General features: G+C 40.8%; 2 protein-coding genes across 2 annotated transcripts; one reads left to right on the plus strand and one right to left on the minus strand.

Annotated features, from left to right (window-relative positions):
* On the plus strand, positions 1-3,951 carry LOC146508248 (uncharacterized). Its single transcript, XM_085178683.1, has 4 exons — positions 1-1,528; positions 3,322-3,489; positions 3,598-3,763; positions 3,849-3,951. Exons 1-4 carry the CDS (start codon positions 1,474-1,476, stop codon positions 3,931-3,933), a joined length of 474 nt encoding a protein of 157 aa, XP_085034809.1. The 5' UTR covers positions 1-1,473; the 3' UTR covers positions 3,934-3,951.
* Positions 3,949-17,222, minus strand: msh5 (mutS homolog 5). The gene is made up of 26 exons (XM_085178664.1): positions 17,110-17,222; positions 16,368-16,475; positions 16,135-16,258; positions 15,903-15,983; positions 13,698-13,751; positions 13,477-13,598; positions 13,266-13,375; positions 12,931-12,966; positions 11,932-12,014; positions 11,809-11,854; positions 11,196-11,334; positions 11,026-11,088; positions 10,811-10,939; positions 10,650-10,722; positions 10,458-10,567; positions 9,083-9,163; positions 8,889-8,976; positions 8,704-8,771; positions 8,021-8,139; positions 7,784-7,910; positions 7,234-7,383; positions 6,911-6,985; positions 4,882-5,028; positions 4,543-4,680; positions 4,399-4,472; positions 3,949-4,322 (listed from the first exon to the last, which is right to left on the minus strand). Exons 2-26 carry the CDS (start codon positions 16,461-16,463, stop codon positions 4,202-4,204), a joined length of 2,454 nt encoding a protein of 817 aa, XP_085034790.1. The 5' UTR covers positions 16,464-16,475; positions 17,110-17,222; the 3' UTR covers positions 3,949-4,201.
* Between the last annotated feature and the right edge of the window lie 18 nt (positions 17,223-17,240).

Consider the following 17,240-nt stretch of genomic DNA (forward strand, 5'->3'; position numbering starts at 1 on the left):
GGACGCGTCTGAATCTTGCAACATGCTGCAAGCAGCCTCCTTCGCACTCATGCCTCTCAGAAAAGCAGCTCTGTGTTCGCTCTCTTCTCACACGTCGGCTGCGCGAGTGCTTTGCAGTGCGTGAGATGATCCGATGTGTTTACATTTGGAGGGAAAGACGATGCACCGTAGAGCTGTAACTTACAACTTTTATTACCATTTAATCTGCACATTGTCACGTTGCACTCGACTGCCAGTTTGTTGTTGTTTTTTTGGGCTTTTGTTTTTCAATTTTAAGTAAACCAAGCACACAACAGTGTTGCAATAAAACCTTCCCCCTGCATACGTTTTTATTCAGAGCTTTTTATTCGACCGCATTGTGATTTTGGGAGCCTGCAGTTTGTGGTGCAATGGAGTTCGTATTGTGTTACACTACACATCAGGTGCTACTTCTGCTTGTCCATCTGAATCAGAGAGAGGAGGCTAAATAACAGCAGCCTGTGTGCATAATCCAATTGCATCCAATAACATCTGCATGTTAATCCATTGCAGATGCCCTCAGGATATTACATTTACCACCACATGATCCAAAGCAAGGCAACAAACTTTTATAATTCAGAATCTGGAGCCTTTCTTTTTAAAAAAGAAAGTTTGATGCTCGGAATTATTGCAGTTGTTACATGACTGAGTTAATTACAAAAATAAGTCTCTTCAGATAAATGTTGCATATACAGAGGGATTGATTCACAGGACAGGGGGGAATCCCTTCAGCAGATTTCTGTGTATACAAACACTGCAGCACCACACAATTTAATAAATCTTCTCATGTGTATTTCTGTGTGGTTGTGTGTGGCACGTGTTACATAAGTCGGCTGCACAGATCTTAATGCTGCATTGAGAATATAGCTGAATCGAATGCCCTCCTCTGAGAGGCCAGTGTGTGTGTGTGCGCATTGATACATATCTGAGCAGACGGACGGGTGGCTATAAGCTGCTTAACCCTGCGCTGACTCAGGTTCATGCAATTTCTCTGCTCCTTAACAAGCGAGAGAAGCTCTGATCACCGTTTCTGTGTTGGTGAAATGTTTTCCGTTACTGAGGAACTTTAAAAGTAAAAAGATGTCAAAACAGAAAGGCGGGTTCAGCTCAGCTCACAAATCTTTGTTATAAGTCAGAAACACAGTTTGCACCCATGTGGAGGAATCTTAACCTTTGAAGTAATTTGCTAATTAGAAACAAAGGCACGTGTCACCCTCTTGGTTATATTTTTGACACTGATGCTGTATCTTCTCTTGAAAAACTGCAGGTTTCAGTGCACAGCTCTGCAGTTATTTCCAGAAACGTCACTTGTTTGATCGTCAGCACCCTTCTAGCAGCTGTGATTGGTGTCACGCAGGTGACAGGTGCATTCCTTACTAATCCAATTTCCCTCCACCCTCCGGCCACCTCAGCAGTCCTCATGGTGGAGTTGGTGGAGGAAGCATCACGCTCAAAATGAAAGGCCTCATATTGTGCGTTTTTGCCATCACGATGCTCACACCTGCTCAAGGTAAGCTGACAGAGTACCCGAGTTCATAGCAGGTGTTATTTTTAGTGCTCTAATGCTTTTTAAGGACATTTTCTTTATATTTCACTTAAGAGTCCAACAGCTGACCCTGAAAAGTATATAGCTTGTCAGATTCTCACTGGCTGTAATGACTACATTTATTTATATCAGATCAATAATGTTTGAGTTGTTAAATTCCATGATTAACATCACCTGCAATACATTTGGTCTGTAACTAAAAAGTATTAATCTGCACATTATTTTATCACTAAATAAATTAACTGATAAAGCATCACACAAACTGCCTCAGATTCTCATAGTGTAAGACGACTGCTTCAAACTGGTGGAAAACTGAAATGTATTCAGTCTGCTGCAGTGTAAGGCAAGATAGAAATACAAATATTTGGAACTTTACTTCATAAAATAGTGACCAACCTTTGTTAAAACTGTTTTAGAGAGGTTCAGACAGGTGAGACCTAAAGAGACCCACTGCACAATGCAACAACAGGAGAGTTTGGTTAAAATCCTCCAAAATTACCTTCAAGTGAAACCATAACCTCAAAAAAAAAAAGTCTATTATAATGTGCACTAAGGAAAAACTTATTATAGGACTGTGTTACGCTGTATTAGACAGGCTTGTGGACTTTGGATCTTAGGTTATAAAAAGTAAGCCTGGCCCTTCCTCATAATGACCCCCCACCTCGGTACTCTTTTGTTTTGCTCATTCACCTGAGCTAGCACCGGGTTAACAAGATGACAGGGGATAAGGATTGTCTCACCAAAATGCATCCGATTACTCTGAGGAAGAGATTAGTCCCTTTTGCCGACAGCAGCCAATCGCAGCACTAAAGTCAGCCATTTGGCAGCCAAAGCTCCCTATATCATGATATTCTGTTGTCTCCTAAAAGGTGATCTTTAGAATAAAACAGGACACTGATGATAAGCTTATTAACAATTTTCAGTTTTGTTTTATGGACACTAAGAAAATCTTTTAAAACTAGTGACATGATTCGGAGGGCTCGAGGAGTACATCATAGTAGGAATAACTGAGGTATTGTCCCCTGCCTGCATTATGTTTCCCTGCTAAAGTTTTCCATTAATCCCAGTATCTGTGCAGTTAATACAAACATGATGCTGCCCTATGACTTGGAGCACTCCCTGAATAACGCACTCAAGAAACAAATTCCAGACTGCTGCAGAATAAACAAAGCATTTCTGAGATGCTCAAGTGCTCAGCAGTTTGCTGGCCATGAGTTTGGCTTAATGTCCTGAAACAGTGCTGCAGTACTTCACACATCCAGCAACCCTGAATATTAATGTGCCAAAAAGGCTATTACATAAAATCTGAGAAACCCAAAGTATTTTATTAAGTCTAGCCTGTTTATAACTTCATTTTTTCTGTTCTTACCTGTATTTGAGTCTTTCTCTTTACTGTTACCTGATTATGTTCAGTGTATGTTCATAGATCTTTGAGGATGACTTCATGCTTAACAATGGTTGTCTGGCATGTAATTAATGTCTTTCCATTTTCCTGTTATTTTTGGTTGTTTAAAATGTGTTTACACTTGAAAAAAAATACCCAAATGTTAAAAAAAGTATATATTTTTATTGTTAAGCTCTGATGATTTTTTAATGGTGAGAGGCCAAAATATTTTACATGCAGGAAAAACCCTCTTCATCTTTGTCAGCTGTCCCCATAATGGACACATTTCCATTTTAAGTTGTTCAGAAGAATCTCCTTTAGCAGCACATTCAGTAAAAATCATTGTGCATTCAGTGTTATTCTTTGGGCTCAGGTGAGGAAAAGGAGCAGGTAGAGCAGCTCATGGAGTCAGTGGCATTCGAAGCAGAGGAGGAGCATCTGGAGTGCTTCCGCTGTGATTTAGGCTTCTGGGATGCCTGCTACACGACTGAAACCAAATGCAATCTTGGGGAGCGCTGCTACACAGGCCGGGGTAGGGCAGGTGTGTGTTTACCAAATATTATACGAAGAATACAAGAAATGATGTGAAGGTTATTGGCTATAAAATACACAATGATCATGGCTCTATGCTACTGCCCTGTCTCCCCAGCTGATGCTTTGGATATAAAGATGCTGGGGTGTACCCAAGCAGAGGAGTGCGAGGTGGAGACGACCTTTGAGATCTTTCCAAACAACACCATCTTTGCGATGACCAAACACTGTTGCGACACGCCCTTCTGCAACTCAGCGAGCAAACTTTCCATCTGTGCACTGATGTATATCACAGTGGCTCTAACTACCTGGTTTACTGAAGAATCAGCATCATCATAATAAAGTGAACTTGTTTATTATTTATTACAGACTGTGTGAAGTGATGCTGAAAGGACTTCAACCATACGGTGAAGAAAATCCGCCAGATTTACAGAACTTTTTTATGAATGATTAAGAAGACATTGGATAATTATAGCATAAAAGATAATTTATTATAGAAACACTGTTTGGTGTTACATTTCATATTTTTGAAGTGTGAATATGGTACTTAAACATAAAAAACTGTTTTTTGTCAGTTTTTTTGTCTTTTTTGCTACAACATAAGTTTCAGTGTTTCTTGGAATAAAGGTTGTGTCATTATGTATTTTGCCCCGGCGTTCTTCCAACACCAACCCAAAACATTTAGGAATGAATGAACGCGTTTGCCGCAAAGCCAGAAGCATTCAGCTGCGGTTTAGCAGATCTCCAGCAGAGGGCAGGAGCTCTTCCTTCAAGAACCTCTGCACATCCAAATCTTTGTCCTCCAGGTTCAAGCTAAGGAACTTCTCCACAACAAACTGGCATCTGTTACCCACAAACAGAAACACTTCACACACTGCTTTAACTGTGTGTCACTTTGTGCTGCTTAAGTTTAGCAAACCTCTTTGTCTCTTCTTCCAAGGATGCTTTTTCAGTCCGTTTGATGGGCCTTCCTACCCTGTACAGCTCAGACACCTTAACAAACACAAAAATCAGTCAGTCTGTCAGCCTATTTCTGTATGTGTGCGTGTGTGTGTGTGTTTACCTCCACTGCTCTCTGTACAAGGGAAGTTGGCAGGCCCGCCAGTGTAGCAATGTTGGCAGCATAGCTGGACTGGCAGATCCCTTCCTTTAGTTGGTACAAAAACACCAACTCATCTCCGTCCACTGCTGTCTCTAGGGTCTAACACACACAAACACACATACCAGACGCACACATACACCCAAATGATTAGTCATACTTGTGAAATGGGGTGAAACAAATTTTATTACCTAATCGGCCATTTGGATGTTTCCGTTCTAAACATTTTTCTGTAGCACTTTAGTTTACCATTTTTAAACTTTACAGAAGGTTTTTTTAGTCACTCTCAAAGTTTCTCAGTACCAGAAGTGACAGCAGGGCCGAGGATGGTAACAAACTCAGCTGCACCACACTGTGGAAGTTAGTAGCCACCAGAACATGAGGAACATCCCGCAGGGCTTTCCTCAGCCAGTAAGAGATCGATGCAGCCAGCAAGGACAGTCCATCCACCTGCACAGCAACAACTACGATTTAATAATATTTTTAGTGACAGTGGGATTCTGTTAGGAAAAAATGGGACATCAGTTTGAAATTTGTGGATGAAAAAAGTCCACCCACCAGATGCCCTCCTTGCTCATTGTTCAAGGTGTTAGTAAAAAATGTCAGTTTACCTAATGCTAATGTTTTTTTACTGGTTTTAATCATCCAACAGTAATAAATATCATCCAGGTACACCTGTTCATCTACTTGTTAATGCAAATATGTAATCAGCCAATCACATGGTCAAGAAGACCTGCTGAATTCAAACTGAGTATCAGAATGAGGAAGAAAGGTGATTAGTCTGAAATGGTCTGAAAAAGAGAAATGAACATATAGCTGTCCCGTATGTTAACATTAAACCGAGGCTACAATTCACACAGGTTCACCGAAGGTGGACAACAGAAAATTTGAAAATAATTTCTAGTGTGATGAGTCTCGGTTTCTCCTGCAGCATTCGGAAAGTAAGGTCAGAAGCATAAATAACATAAAAGCATGAATCCATTCTGCCTTGTAACAGTGGTTCAGGCTGCTGCTGGAGGTGTAATTGTATGGGGGATTATTTACTGGCACGCTTTGAGCTCCTTGATACCAACTGACATTAAAATGCCAGTGTCTACCTGAACATGCTAACAATGTTCAAGAGAGCCACTTATTAATAATAACAACTAATAATTAAATGCAGATAGACAGTGAAAAACCATGACTTGAATGTATTTCTTTATGATTCCAGTGCACCCATAGGAAATTCATATCATGGATGTGCAGCTGAAAGATCTGCAGGAATGTATTTATCGGTGCACCCAGGAATGTTTATATCTATGTTTGGATACCTGAAACAATTACAAAGAAGTAAAGTAACAGCAGCAGCAGATAAGATCAGCCGATGTAGATCTGTTCACTGGAAATTCTGTCTTTCTCCAACCATGTGCAGCAAAAAGACAAAAGTACACTGGGAAAGTCAGGCATCAACCGGTCTTTGCATGCATGTTATCAGGAGTGAGAGTTTAGTTTCTTTTTTCTGATTTTTTGAAATGTTTTTGGCCAGAACTGACACATCCAGCAGTTTCATAGTGACATCAGCTTTATTCAGGATAATATTCAACATTTCCTCTTTTTAAATTCACATTTCTGTGTGTGTAACTGTCCAGTGCCTCTCTGTGGTGTTTATTAGTTAGTGTGCAGGAAAGTTTTAAGAGCTTTTTTACTGGAAATGACAGCATTATAGCAGTGAAAGTGAACAGAGACAGAAAAGCTTAACGATCCACTGAAGCTCATTACAAAGCTCTGAGGGGATTGAGGGGAGCTGCATATTTAGTCCATTACAGTGACTAATACTTCAAATTATCAAATTGTTTTCACATTGTAATAATTTTTTTTTAATTATACCCACATGTTAACTGGATTAAGATGGATGTTATCCTACACTGATATTTTGCTCTTGTTCTTTCTGTTGGTTTCTGCCTCTCACACCTATGTTTACTCTCTAGATGAACATAACTGGAGTTTCTCATCCCTCCTCAGTACAACATGGTACACAGAGATGGATTAAAATGCTTTGTGTGTATAAGTGTGTGTGTGTGTGTGTGTGTGTGTGTATATGCACATACCCCAAAGTTTCAAAACTGCCCGTAGAAGGTGCAAAATAACACTTCTAAGTCGGTAGGTCCACACAGCTGCTGCTATTTTCTTGCTAATAGGTGACACATGTTTGGCTGAACCCAGAGTCTGTTTGTGCTGCAGCTCTAAACTTGTGACTGGTTTCAGGTGCGTAACATTAATGACATAGTGTTTCCCCTTTTACCCTCGTGCATATGTGTTCAATTCACAAAGTGCTGGGACAGTCTGTTCTTACTGTGTTAGTTCCTTTTCCGAATTCATCGATGAGGACTAACGAGTTGCCAGTACTGCTGTTAAGAGCCTGTGCCATCTAGAGAAAAGAGATGCAAACTGTTAGACTACACTTTGCATTTCATTGTGTGTGTGTGTGTGTGTGTCTCATTGCTGTAGGCAGTGGTTGCTTAAAAAAATTTGACAGGTGGAGAGTGGGAGTGGAGCATGAAGAGAGCAGTGATGAAAATTTATATATTTCATTTGTACACCTACACACACACACATACACAGTGGGAGCTGCTTGTTATCATGAGATTTCTGTGTTTTTGTGTGTGCGTGAGATACCTGGTTGAGGTCTATCATAAAGGTGCTAAGGCCCACAGACACGGACTCTCTGCTCTGCATGCACGTAAAGATGCCGTCCACTAGACCAATCTCTGCCTCCTTTGCAGGCACGTCTGAGCCAATCAGAGCCATGAACACAATCAGACCCACCTGCAAAATCAAAATAGAAAGCAGGTTAAGCGTTAAGTTTCAAAAACTGAGCTGTCTCTTTGTTATTATGGAAATCTAAATATATTTTTCTGATGAGGTTGTAAATTTCGGAGCAATGCCTGATTAAATAACTAAAGTAAAAATAGTGTGGAACGGAAATAGATAAATGTTGTGGATCTTTTCTAAGGTGCAAATGCAGCTGCTGAGAGAAAAAGGCAAATTATGTGCAATAATGCTGATTATTTTTTTGTCTCTTGAATGCCATAATTTTTAAAATTCTTCTTATTATTATTTTTAAAACTTCTTGCTTGGCTATTTGCCTCATAGAAGCTCGTCACTTGGGATCACAAAAGAAGAATAAAATTCAGTTTAGTTCAATTCATTTTTATGACAGCCCTACCTGTTTGAGGTAGATGCTCTTTCCGGATGAGTTGGGTCCAGTGATTATTTTGACTCTGCCCTCCGACTCAGAGCTGTGGAAGGAGTTGGCCACAAACACAGGAGAGCACAGCTCCAACAGCGGGTGCCTGGACAAAAACAAACCCCCCCAAAACAAACAAACAAAAAAACAGTAAATACAAAAAAGTACACTCTTGTACCGCAGTAACAATTTTTCCTCTTATGTGTCAGCGCTTACCTGCCCTGTGTGATCGTTATCTTCCTGTTGCTGGCTAGCTTAGGCGAGGTGTAATTGTACTCCTGGGAGGCGCTGCTCATGGCCATCAGACAGTCCAGCTCAGCAGCGAGATCAAGAACCTATAAAATGTACAGATTAAATGCCTTTAATATCCTGAACAGAAGAGCTATTAGAATCCAACAGACCTTCCTTCCTACCTACAGTCTTCTCTGTTGATATAGTCGATATATGACTTTGAACACAAGTGGTCAACATTTAAGCAGACTGTGTTGCCCCTCTTTATTGAACTCAGTATTTCTTTTAAATTATTTCTTTTAAATCTTTTAAGTTGCAATATGATTGAAAGTTATTAGGGTTACATTTTGACCACAAATGCATTTGTTCTTAATGCTCGTTGTTCCCTCAAAAATAATATTGTTTAGAACAGCTGCAGTCACATAGTGCAGCACTCATACATCAATAGACAAGTATCACAGCAGTTAAAAAATAACTTGTAATGGGATCAGGGCCTGTTTCATAATCAAAGTAAACAACTCAATCCAACCAGAGGAAGCACACAGTTAATCACAACAAAACCCACCTACACACATCAAAAACATCACTTTGATGCCAGCAATCACTTAAACAGAGTGGGAGTCATGTGTTAAACCCTGGAATCTGCATACACAGTGATGAACACGAACCTTACAGAGGGAATCACTCCTTTCAAGGACTGCACTCTGCAAATGTGCCATGACTGCCATCTCCATGTCTGACAAACAGAAGGTTTGTGATCAAGGTAGTATCTTGAGAATTGCAGTTATTTTCTCATAAAAAATGTCAGAAACACGCCTGTGATGTGACTGTTTTGTGGGTGAAAGTAAAAGACCTCTAATGTCGCAGTGCAAGTCTCCGAGGAACTCGTTGAGCTCCCTGGTTCTCTGGCTGCGGTAGTGGAGCCGGTCGTCTGAAAGAAACTAGCCCACACACAGACATATAGAAAAAAACATATACTGTATATATGGAATAATGATCACAAAAATGTGTAAACAATGTAATCATTAGATACGATCATGAACATACCAAAAAATCAAGTCCCTCCATCTCAAAATCCTTTTTCTCTACCATACTAGGCAGTCGAGGCACAGACAGCAGGAATCCAATCTGTACAGAGAGTTTCAGACATAAAAGGTACTGAGATATATACGCATGGTGGTCCAGAGTAACAATTTCCTCAATATCTGATCATCAATAAATCAAAGAAATACTGCAGTATACAGTGCTGTGAAAAAGCATCTGCCCCTTTCTTGATTTCTTAGGGTTTTTTCCCCCCATAGTTTTCACAGTTACGTTTCAGATTATCAGACAAATTTTGACATTAAACAAAGTTTATGTCAATAAATACAAAATTAGACCTGCTGACTAAAGAAATCATTAAAATAGAATGTGTTTGACAAAGTGAAGTAGGCTAAAAGATCTCATAAAGCAACACACCACACCAAAATCTAAAGAAACAGCTGAGAAACAAAGTCATCTATCTGTCTGGAAAGGGTCACAAAGCCATTTCTAAGGTTTTAGGACTCCTGTGAACCAGTGAGAGGCATTAACCACAAATTAAGAGTGCTAAACCTTCCCAGGAGTGGCCGCCCTACCAAAATTACTTCAAGAGCGCATCCACGACTCTTCCAGGATGTCACAAAAGAACCCAGAACAACATCTACTCACTTGCCTCAGTTAAAGTCAAAGTTCATGATTGAACAATAAGAAAGAGACTGGGCGAAAATGGCATTGAACACCCCTGCTGAACAAAAAGTTCACAAAGGCTCATCTCACATTTGTCAGAAAACATCTTGATGATCCCAGAGACTTTTGGAAAAATATTCTGTGGACTGACGAGAAAAAAAGCAAACTTTTTAGAAGTGTTTAGTCCCGTTACATCTAGGGTGAAACTAACGCAGTATTTCAGTAAAAGAAAACATCATACCAATAGTCGAACATGTTGGTGGTAGTGTAATGGTGCTTTGCTACTTCAGAACCTGGGCGTTAAAAAGGTTGTTCGTGCTCGAAAACCCTCCAATGTGGCTGAATTAACATAATTTAGCAAAGAAGAGTTGGCCAAAATTACCCCACAGTGATGTGAAAGACTCACTGTCAGTTAATGCAACCATTTGAATTCAGTTCTTGCTGCCAAGGGTGCCACAACCAGTTATTAGATTTAGGGGGCAATTACTTTTTCACACACAGCTTGGCAGGTTTATTCCTTTAATAAATGAAAGCATCATTTTAAAATTGTGTTATGCATTTACTGTTTATCTTTGTCTAACAATAAAAATTGTTTAATCATCTGAAATAAGAAGTCAGGAAGGGGGAAATACTTCTTTGAAATACTGCATGACAGATGAATTTGTAAAAAAAAAAACTGAGAAAGCATTGTGTGTGCCAGAATTAAATCTCGGACCACAGGGATATAGATGACACAGCAGGATGGGATTCGAGCATCCAGGTGTTCAAGTTCTCTTCTGGCAACATCTGTCAGGAAGTCAGAGAGCCCCATCATCCTCCTCTTCTCTGGAAGAGGGAGTGTAATTATGGGTTTAGGTCAACAGTCATACAAAGTTCACATGGGCTTACAACTAAAACAGGCACTTACTCTCATCAATGGCAGGATCCACATTCGGTTTGACTGTGAAGCGGTTGTCTGCCAAGCTGGCTTCAAAATCCACCTACATCACACATCAGAAATCTGTTAACACTTTACAAAGGCGCCAAATGTGATTAAAACAATAGGTGTGATTTTATGGAGGAACTCACAACTCTGCTGATGAGGGAGGTGATATAGTTGAGATCATCAGAGAACCCTTCACTGATATCACGAAACAGCTGAATGGACTGAGGCAGGTGACGCACTGTGTCCCTGATACACACTGCACTGTACACCGTCTGACAAACGCACACTTTGTTGAACATTTAACAGAACCTGTCACATGGAAAAGGTGTGCTTAGTAAAACTGTCCTGCAGCTCCAACCTTGTAGAGGCTCTGCCAGTCAGTAACTTTGGTGAGAGAGAGAGTCATCCGCCTTAGAAGAGTCTACAGCAAACAGACAAAAACTGGATTTAGGTAGTTGTCATATCAGTGGTTAGGTGATGAATCTGTAGGTAATGGTGTAATTAAGTGAGAAATGATAGACTTGTTACAGGTATGTTTCGGATGTTGCGTAGTGATGACTGCAGGGTTCTCAGGGAGTCCGAGTTCTGAGGAGACGTGAAGAAACGTATCACTTCCTGCCTCCTTTTTAACACTTTCAGGTCCTGAGTCAGCTGCAGAAACCACTGACTGACAGAAGACAGGATGCCACAGTAGTAGTACAAATAAGCAACCCTCAAGAAACCACAGTTTGTTGATGAAATGCAAAATTACCTGAAAATAGGGGTGTTTTACCATCAACATTCAATACTACAAAAATACATTATTATTATACTAGTAAAAAAAGCAAACAGTGCATCTTGTCTATAAGTAAAATCTGCTTTATACAAACTCAAATTTCATATCTTGCAGAACTTCAGCACTACGGTTTGTTTGTAGAAATAGATGAAAGAAACTCGACTGTTTATTTTTTGTTGCTATGATAGCGTTTGTAACTGTGTAGGATTTTTTTCACACATTTATTTGCTAATTAAATCATCTTTTTATTTGCTGCTAGGCCATTTAATTTTGCTTATTATGCTGTAAGCCAAAACTACCTTTATATTATTAAAAGACGGTATTCACTGCTGACCAATAACTTGTTGTGTCATTGTACTTTCTTACCGTAGCAGTTTGGAGCCAAACTTGCACTTGCAGCGGTTCAGGATCCCTGTGACACACACACAATACTCGGTGTAAACACAACTGGATAATAAAGTGTGATAATGCACTAACTACTATACATACCATAGAGACTGAGTCCCTCCTTTTCTCCTGAATGCAGCTTGTAGACTGATGGGTGCAGTTCTGATTTGAAGATCTGTAGAACACTGGAACAAACCTGTTATTGTCCCGTTTTCTTGTAGTGTTGTTGGTGAACTTTTATTTTACTGCTATTCCTTCTTGTATTTCCAAGAAGAAGCGTCCCCACTGTTGCCTCCCTTTGTCTAGTCTGTGTGTTTGCACATGTTTCTACCTTGTTTTCCACTTCCTTACTTATTTTGTTATTGTGCTTCATTGTGATTGACTACTCTTCCTGTGCACCATTGTACAATCAGCCTTTTATGTATATTAGTTTCACCAGCTACTTCATTAGTTTCCCCTTCAAATCTACCCTAATTCTTTGTGGCATAGATTTAAAAAAGTGCTGAAAACATTCCTTAGCAATTTTGGTCCATATTGACATGACAGCCTCACATAGTTTCTGGAAATTTTTCAGCTATACATGATGTGATTATTTATTTTCATTACATCCCAAAGGTGCTCTACTGGATTGGGATATAGAGACTTTGGAGGCCATGTGAGTACAGTGAACTCATTAGGTGAACTCATTGAGTGTATAGTCCTATTGTGCTTTGTTTTTCATTCTTTATGCTTACACAGGACACATTTGCTTCTGTGTCCTGTGTTTGTCCTCTCTTAATACCATGATAAAACCCTTGGTGAGTTTCCATATTTTGCTACATTTTGATAATTTTGATAACAAAAGTAACAACAAAAGATAAACAGTCACAACACAAAACTGAAATTTCAAAAACTGTAAAACAATGTCAGAATAGATAAAGAACAGAACAGAAAAAGCAAAAGAAACTTCTAAAAGTTTCCTAAACAAGTAAACCTGATTTCAACTGAATTGAACAGTTGCTTGGTAGGCTCAGTTGTTCTACAAGGAACAATTTATGAAGATTGTAGATCAGTATTAGCTTTTAGGGGCCTATGTAGGACAAAGACAGTTTATACACTTACCTGTATGTGTCTCGGTCAATGTACACCATTCCTTTACTACAATGAGAATGAAAAGAGAAGCAACATTTTTTATTCATGAATACTTCTGAATGGCATTAGGCTGGTCTGGTTTGCTAGATGGGCAGGAAGGAGATGCACTTGTGCTATTAAAACACAGTTGGACAAATTCATACTTCTGCAGCACGTCTGACCGACTAAAAACAGGCTAATGAAATTTCACACTTTGCTGAAAAAATGGTTTCAGGGTTCTCATTATAATGTGTAATCACAGTTCTCTCTGTGTGTGTGTGTGTGTGTGTGTGTGTGTGTGAGTGCTACATTTATGCAAGTCTCACAGTGTGTAGGCGTGAAACTGCAGGATGGGTACTCCAACACTGCTGTCTTCCAACTCCACTCCCACTCTCCTCCTGTCCAGACATTTCAGCAGGGCACCCACTGCCCTCAGCTATCCCACAGATGTACACACACACACACGAGAAAATTATCATCTCCTGCAGAACCATGACTGATGGATAGGATAATGTTGTATGTAGACAGCTGGCTCACCATCAGGGACGAGTCAAAGGAGATACAGGAGGAGAGGTAGGACAGTTTGTCTCTCTCAGAAATGCAGGCGGGGAGGAAAGGCAGATGGGCAGAGAGCAACCTTTGCTTACTGACCTCCAGACCTTCAACATTGATAAAAAATGAAGCCGGAAAACTGTGCAATTTCATGCTAGATTCCTTCTAAAGGATTGAGGAAGAGAGTATTACAAGAATGTGTTTACCAAAGTCGACATATGGATACGTGACCACCTCTGGTCTGTAATGTGGGTTTGAACCTGAGAAGCAACAGAGAGTAGTTTAGAAAAAAAAGTTGTCACTTTAGTGAACACAGTAAGGGCTACATAAAACATTACACTAATCAGTAGTTCAAAAATGTTGTCACTTGGAATTTTATGTCAACCAGACTTTATTATTAGAACTGTGAAGTTAATGAAGTAAACTTACATTTTCTATTCTGAGAGCCATATTGCAGTTTTGTTTGATAAACTCACCACTAGGGTGAGCAGTGGGGCGACTAATTTGACTCAGGTCATTTAATCAAAAGGTTCACTTTAGACAGCTTTTGCTGTTAGATCTGAGTCAATCCAATCACTTGGTTTTGTTTATATTTTTGCAAGCGGAAAATAGATGAATACTTCTTGTTTATCAAGAATAAGAAGTAATGAAAATCTGGGTTGCTGAAAACATTTTTGGGTTTTGTTCTGTTTACCACGATGACCTGTTTTTGAGAAGCAATTTCGTCAGTGCGACTACATTAGCAGACTTCAAAGGGTCTGACTAATAGAGAGCAGGATAACATTTGTTGGGGATGGGGATCCAGTCTTCTGTGGAGTAAACCACAGAAGAATGTAAAATAGCTGTCTGGTTAGGTTGTGACTGTAAAAATATGTTATTAAAAATACGTTCCTCTGACAGAATATTCAAAAGATGACACAGAGGCTGTTTATCACAGATATAAATACAAGTGCGCTTTGAAAGTTTGGCTTGCCATTTGGGGTACTTTGGTTAGGGCTGGCACTTATATAGCACTTTTTAACTTTATTTGTGGCCCATAGCCCGTTGCTACGGGCCATTCGATCCCTATACAACCGTTGCAAGAGCTTGGTTCGCATTGCCGGCAATAAATCTGACTCGTTCCCGGTGGGTGATGGGCTCCGCCAGGGCTGCCCTTTGTCACCGATTCTGTTCATAATTTTTATGGACAGGATTTCTAGGCGCAGCCAAGTGGCAGAGGGCTTTCACTTCGGTGGCCTCAGAATCTCATCTCTGCTTTTCACGGATGATGTGGTTCTGTTGGCTTCATCGGGTGATGGCCTCCAGCTCGCACTGGAACGGTTCGCAGCCGAGTGTGAAGCATCGGGAATGAGGATCAGCACCTCCAAATCTGAGGCCATGGTTCTCAGCCGGAAAAGGGTGGAGTTCCGGTCGGGGATGAGTTCCTGCCTCAAGTGGAGGAGTTCAAGTATCTCGGGGTCTTGTTCGCAAGTGATGGGAGAAGGGAGCCGGAGATCGACAGACGGATTGCTGCTGCGGCCGCAGTGATGCAGACGCTGTACCGGTCCGTCGTGGTGTAGAGAGAGCTGAGTGTAAAAGCAAAGCTCTCAATTTACCGGTCGATCTATGTCCCTACCCTCACCTATGGCCACGAGCTGTGGGTAGTGACCGAAAGAACGAGATCACGGATACAAGCGGCGGAAATTAGCTTCCTCCGAAGGGTGGCTGGCCTCTCCCTTAGAGATAGAGTGAGAAGTTAAGCCATCCGGGAGGGGCTCAGAGTAGAGCCGCTGCTCTTCCACATCGAAAGGAGCCAGCTGAGGTGGTTCGGGCATCTGACAAAGATGCCTCCTGGGTGCCTCCTGGGTGAGGTGTTCCGAGCATGTCCCACCGGGAGGAGGCCCCGGGGCAGACCCAGGACACGCTGGAGAGATTATATCTCTCGGCTGGCCTGGGAACGCCTTGGTGTTCCCCTGGATAAGCTAGAGGAGGTGGCTGGGGAGAGGGAGGTCTGGGCTTCTCTGCTCAGGCTGCTGCCCCCGTGACCAGGGCCTGGATAAAGTGGAAGAAGATAGATGGATGGATGAACTTTATTTGAGCACACAAAGTATTTTCTTAGTGCAAACCTCACAACACTCACATTGTAATGGGTTCGGTGTCTTGCCAAGGATACTTCGACATGCATACTGGAGGAGCCAGGGATCAAACCACGACCTTCCAACTGGTAGAGCCACAGCCACCCCGGGAACAGGATGTTTAAAAACTGCACCACTGACTTACCACACAGGCTGGTTTCAGTGTCAGACATACCTCAACCTCATTCCTCTGACCCAGACTACATGTACCACACCACGTCTTAAAGGAAACTGTCTAAAAGGTCTTTCTGTTTTCCCTCTTTCGTGGTAAGATAAGTATCATCTCCCAAAGCTCACCTAGCTGTTGCAAAAAGAGAGTCATGGAGCGCTCCTGCTTTGCACTGGTGATAATTACATGGGGACTAACCTCCTGAATGACTGTAAAACAGAGAAAAAGAGAGTTTATGGCAACACAAGTGTTTTTTTTTACACATACTGTAAGTCTCCCTGAGGGTTTTACAATTTACCATTGTGTGGAGATAAGTGTATCCATTCTACAATACCTGCCTCATACAGGTGCATTGCTTACCTCTGACCAGTAGGTGGAGCTCTTGGTTGTCGGGCGTGTCCGGCATGTAGTGTAAAGATGAGTCCTGACTGTCATAGAAGCAGAGGCCCACCTGCCCATGCTGGACCAAAACACTCAGTAAAACCTGGAAAACAGACATGCAAACGTGTAAGTTTGACTGCCCTCAAACTCTCATATAACTCCCATATAACATTAAATGAGTGCTGCTGGTGAATGTGAAAATCAGAGCTTACTGCAGGAGAGTCCTCCTCATCTTCTTCATCAAAACTAATGGCAGAAGGTCCAAAAACCACACCTCCTCCTCTGAGGTTATCCAGAGCTGCTGCCATGAATAATTAATTCTACAAGGACAAGTCAGATTAAAGTAATTTGGAGTCACCCGATAAATCCAATATTCATTGTATTTTATGTGTTATGTTCTTCTCTGTCTTTTCTGCCTCCTTAGGGAAATATGGAGCCATTTAACTGCTAAATGAGTCACTCTCATTAACAGGCTGTCCAAGGCTGTCTGCCTTGCACTTTAGTGCTGAGCAGGGAGTATAATGTGGGTTTTTAGAGCTTTTTCACTGAAAATAGCTTACTACTACTGATGCTTAAAGAAAACCATGGCTTCCTAAAACAACTAAACTGCAGGTCAGACAAAAATACCCTTTTGAAACTCTCTATGGGGTCCTTTAAAGATAAAAACAAAACATGGAATTGATATTACAGACATTATTATGATAATAATTGAAATTATTGTAGCGCCAGTTAGCTTGTTGGGCTAACGATGTACGCTAGCTCGTTTAAGTTAACTATAACTTACTTATATTCTTATTTAGAAACCGGCTATAGAATTAAATTTCTGTTTTAGAGTACTGCCACTTCAATAAATGCCACGTCAATAAATTTTTTATATAACTGATAGAGTCCAGCTTATAACAGAAATGAGGCTGATAAAATAACTTTAACAGTGCTTGTTTTCCACAAACTCACCTTCAAGTGCTCAAAGGCGCCTTCCCGGTTGCCATAACAACCACATCTCTCTCGCTATTAGTTCTGTACGATTAATCAGTTCAGAAAGCTCTTTCAACATATGAAACCTTTTTGTTTGTCTGTCTAGCTAT

Source organism: Neolamprologus multifasciatus, chromosome 11, assembly GCF_963576455.1.
Source record: "Neolamprologus multifasciatus chromosome 11, fNeoMul1.2, whole genome shotgun sequence".
Taxonomy (NCBI): Eukaryota; Metazoa; Chordata; class Actinopteri; order Cichliformes; family Cichlidae; genus Neolamprologus; species Neolamprologus multifasciatus.

What these genes read in the sequence shown, in the direction of transcription:
- LOC146508248 (XM_085178683.1), top strand. Translation starts at nt 1,474, where the DNA reads ATGAAAGGCCTCATATTGTGCGTTTTTGCCATCACGATGCTCACACCT. An exon ending in GATGCTCACACCTGCTCAAG is followed by an intron (nt 1,529 to 3,321) that starts GTAAGCTGACAG and finishes CTTTGGGCTCAG; the next exon opens with GTGAGGAAAAGGAGCAGGTA. An exon ending in CTTTCCATCTGTGCACTGAT is followed by an intron (nt 3,764 to 3,848) that starts GTATATCACAGT and finishes TATTTATTACAG; the next exon opens with ACTGTGTGAAGTGATGCTGA.
- msh5 (XM_085178664.1), bottom strand. Translation starts at nt 16,463, where the DNA reads ATGGCAGCAGCTCTGGATAACCTCAGAGGAGGAGGTGTGGTTTTTGGA. An exon ending in GGAGGGACTCAGTCTCTATG is followed by an intron (nt 11,855 to 11,931) that starts GTATGTATAGTA and finishes TGTGTGTCACAG; the next exon opens with GGATCCTGAACCGCTGCAAG. An exon ending in GGAGTGATTCCCTCTGTAAG is followed by an intron (nt 8,140 to 8,703) that starts GTTCGTGTTCAT and finishes TACATTTTATAG; the next exon opens with GTTCTTGATCTCGCTGCTGA.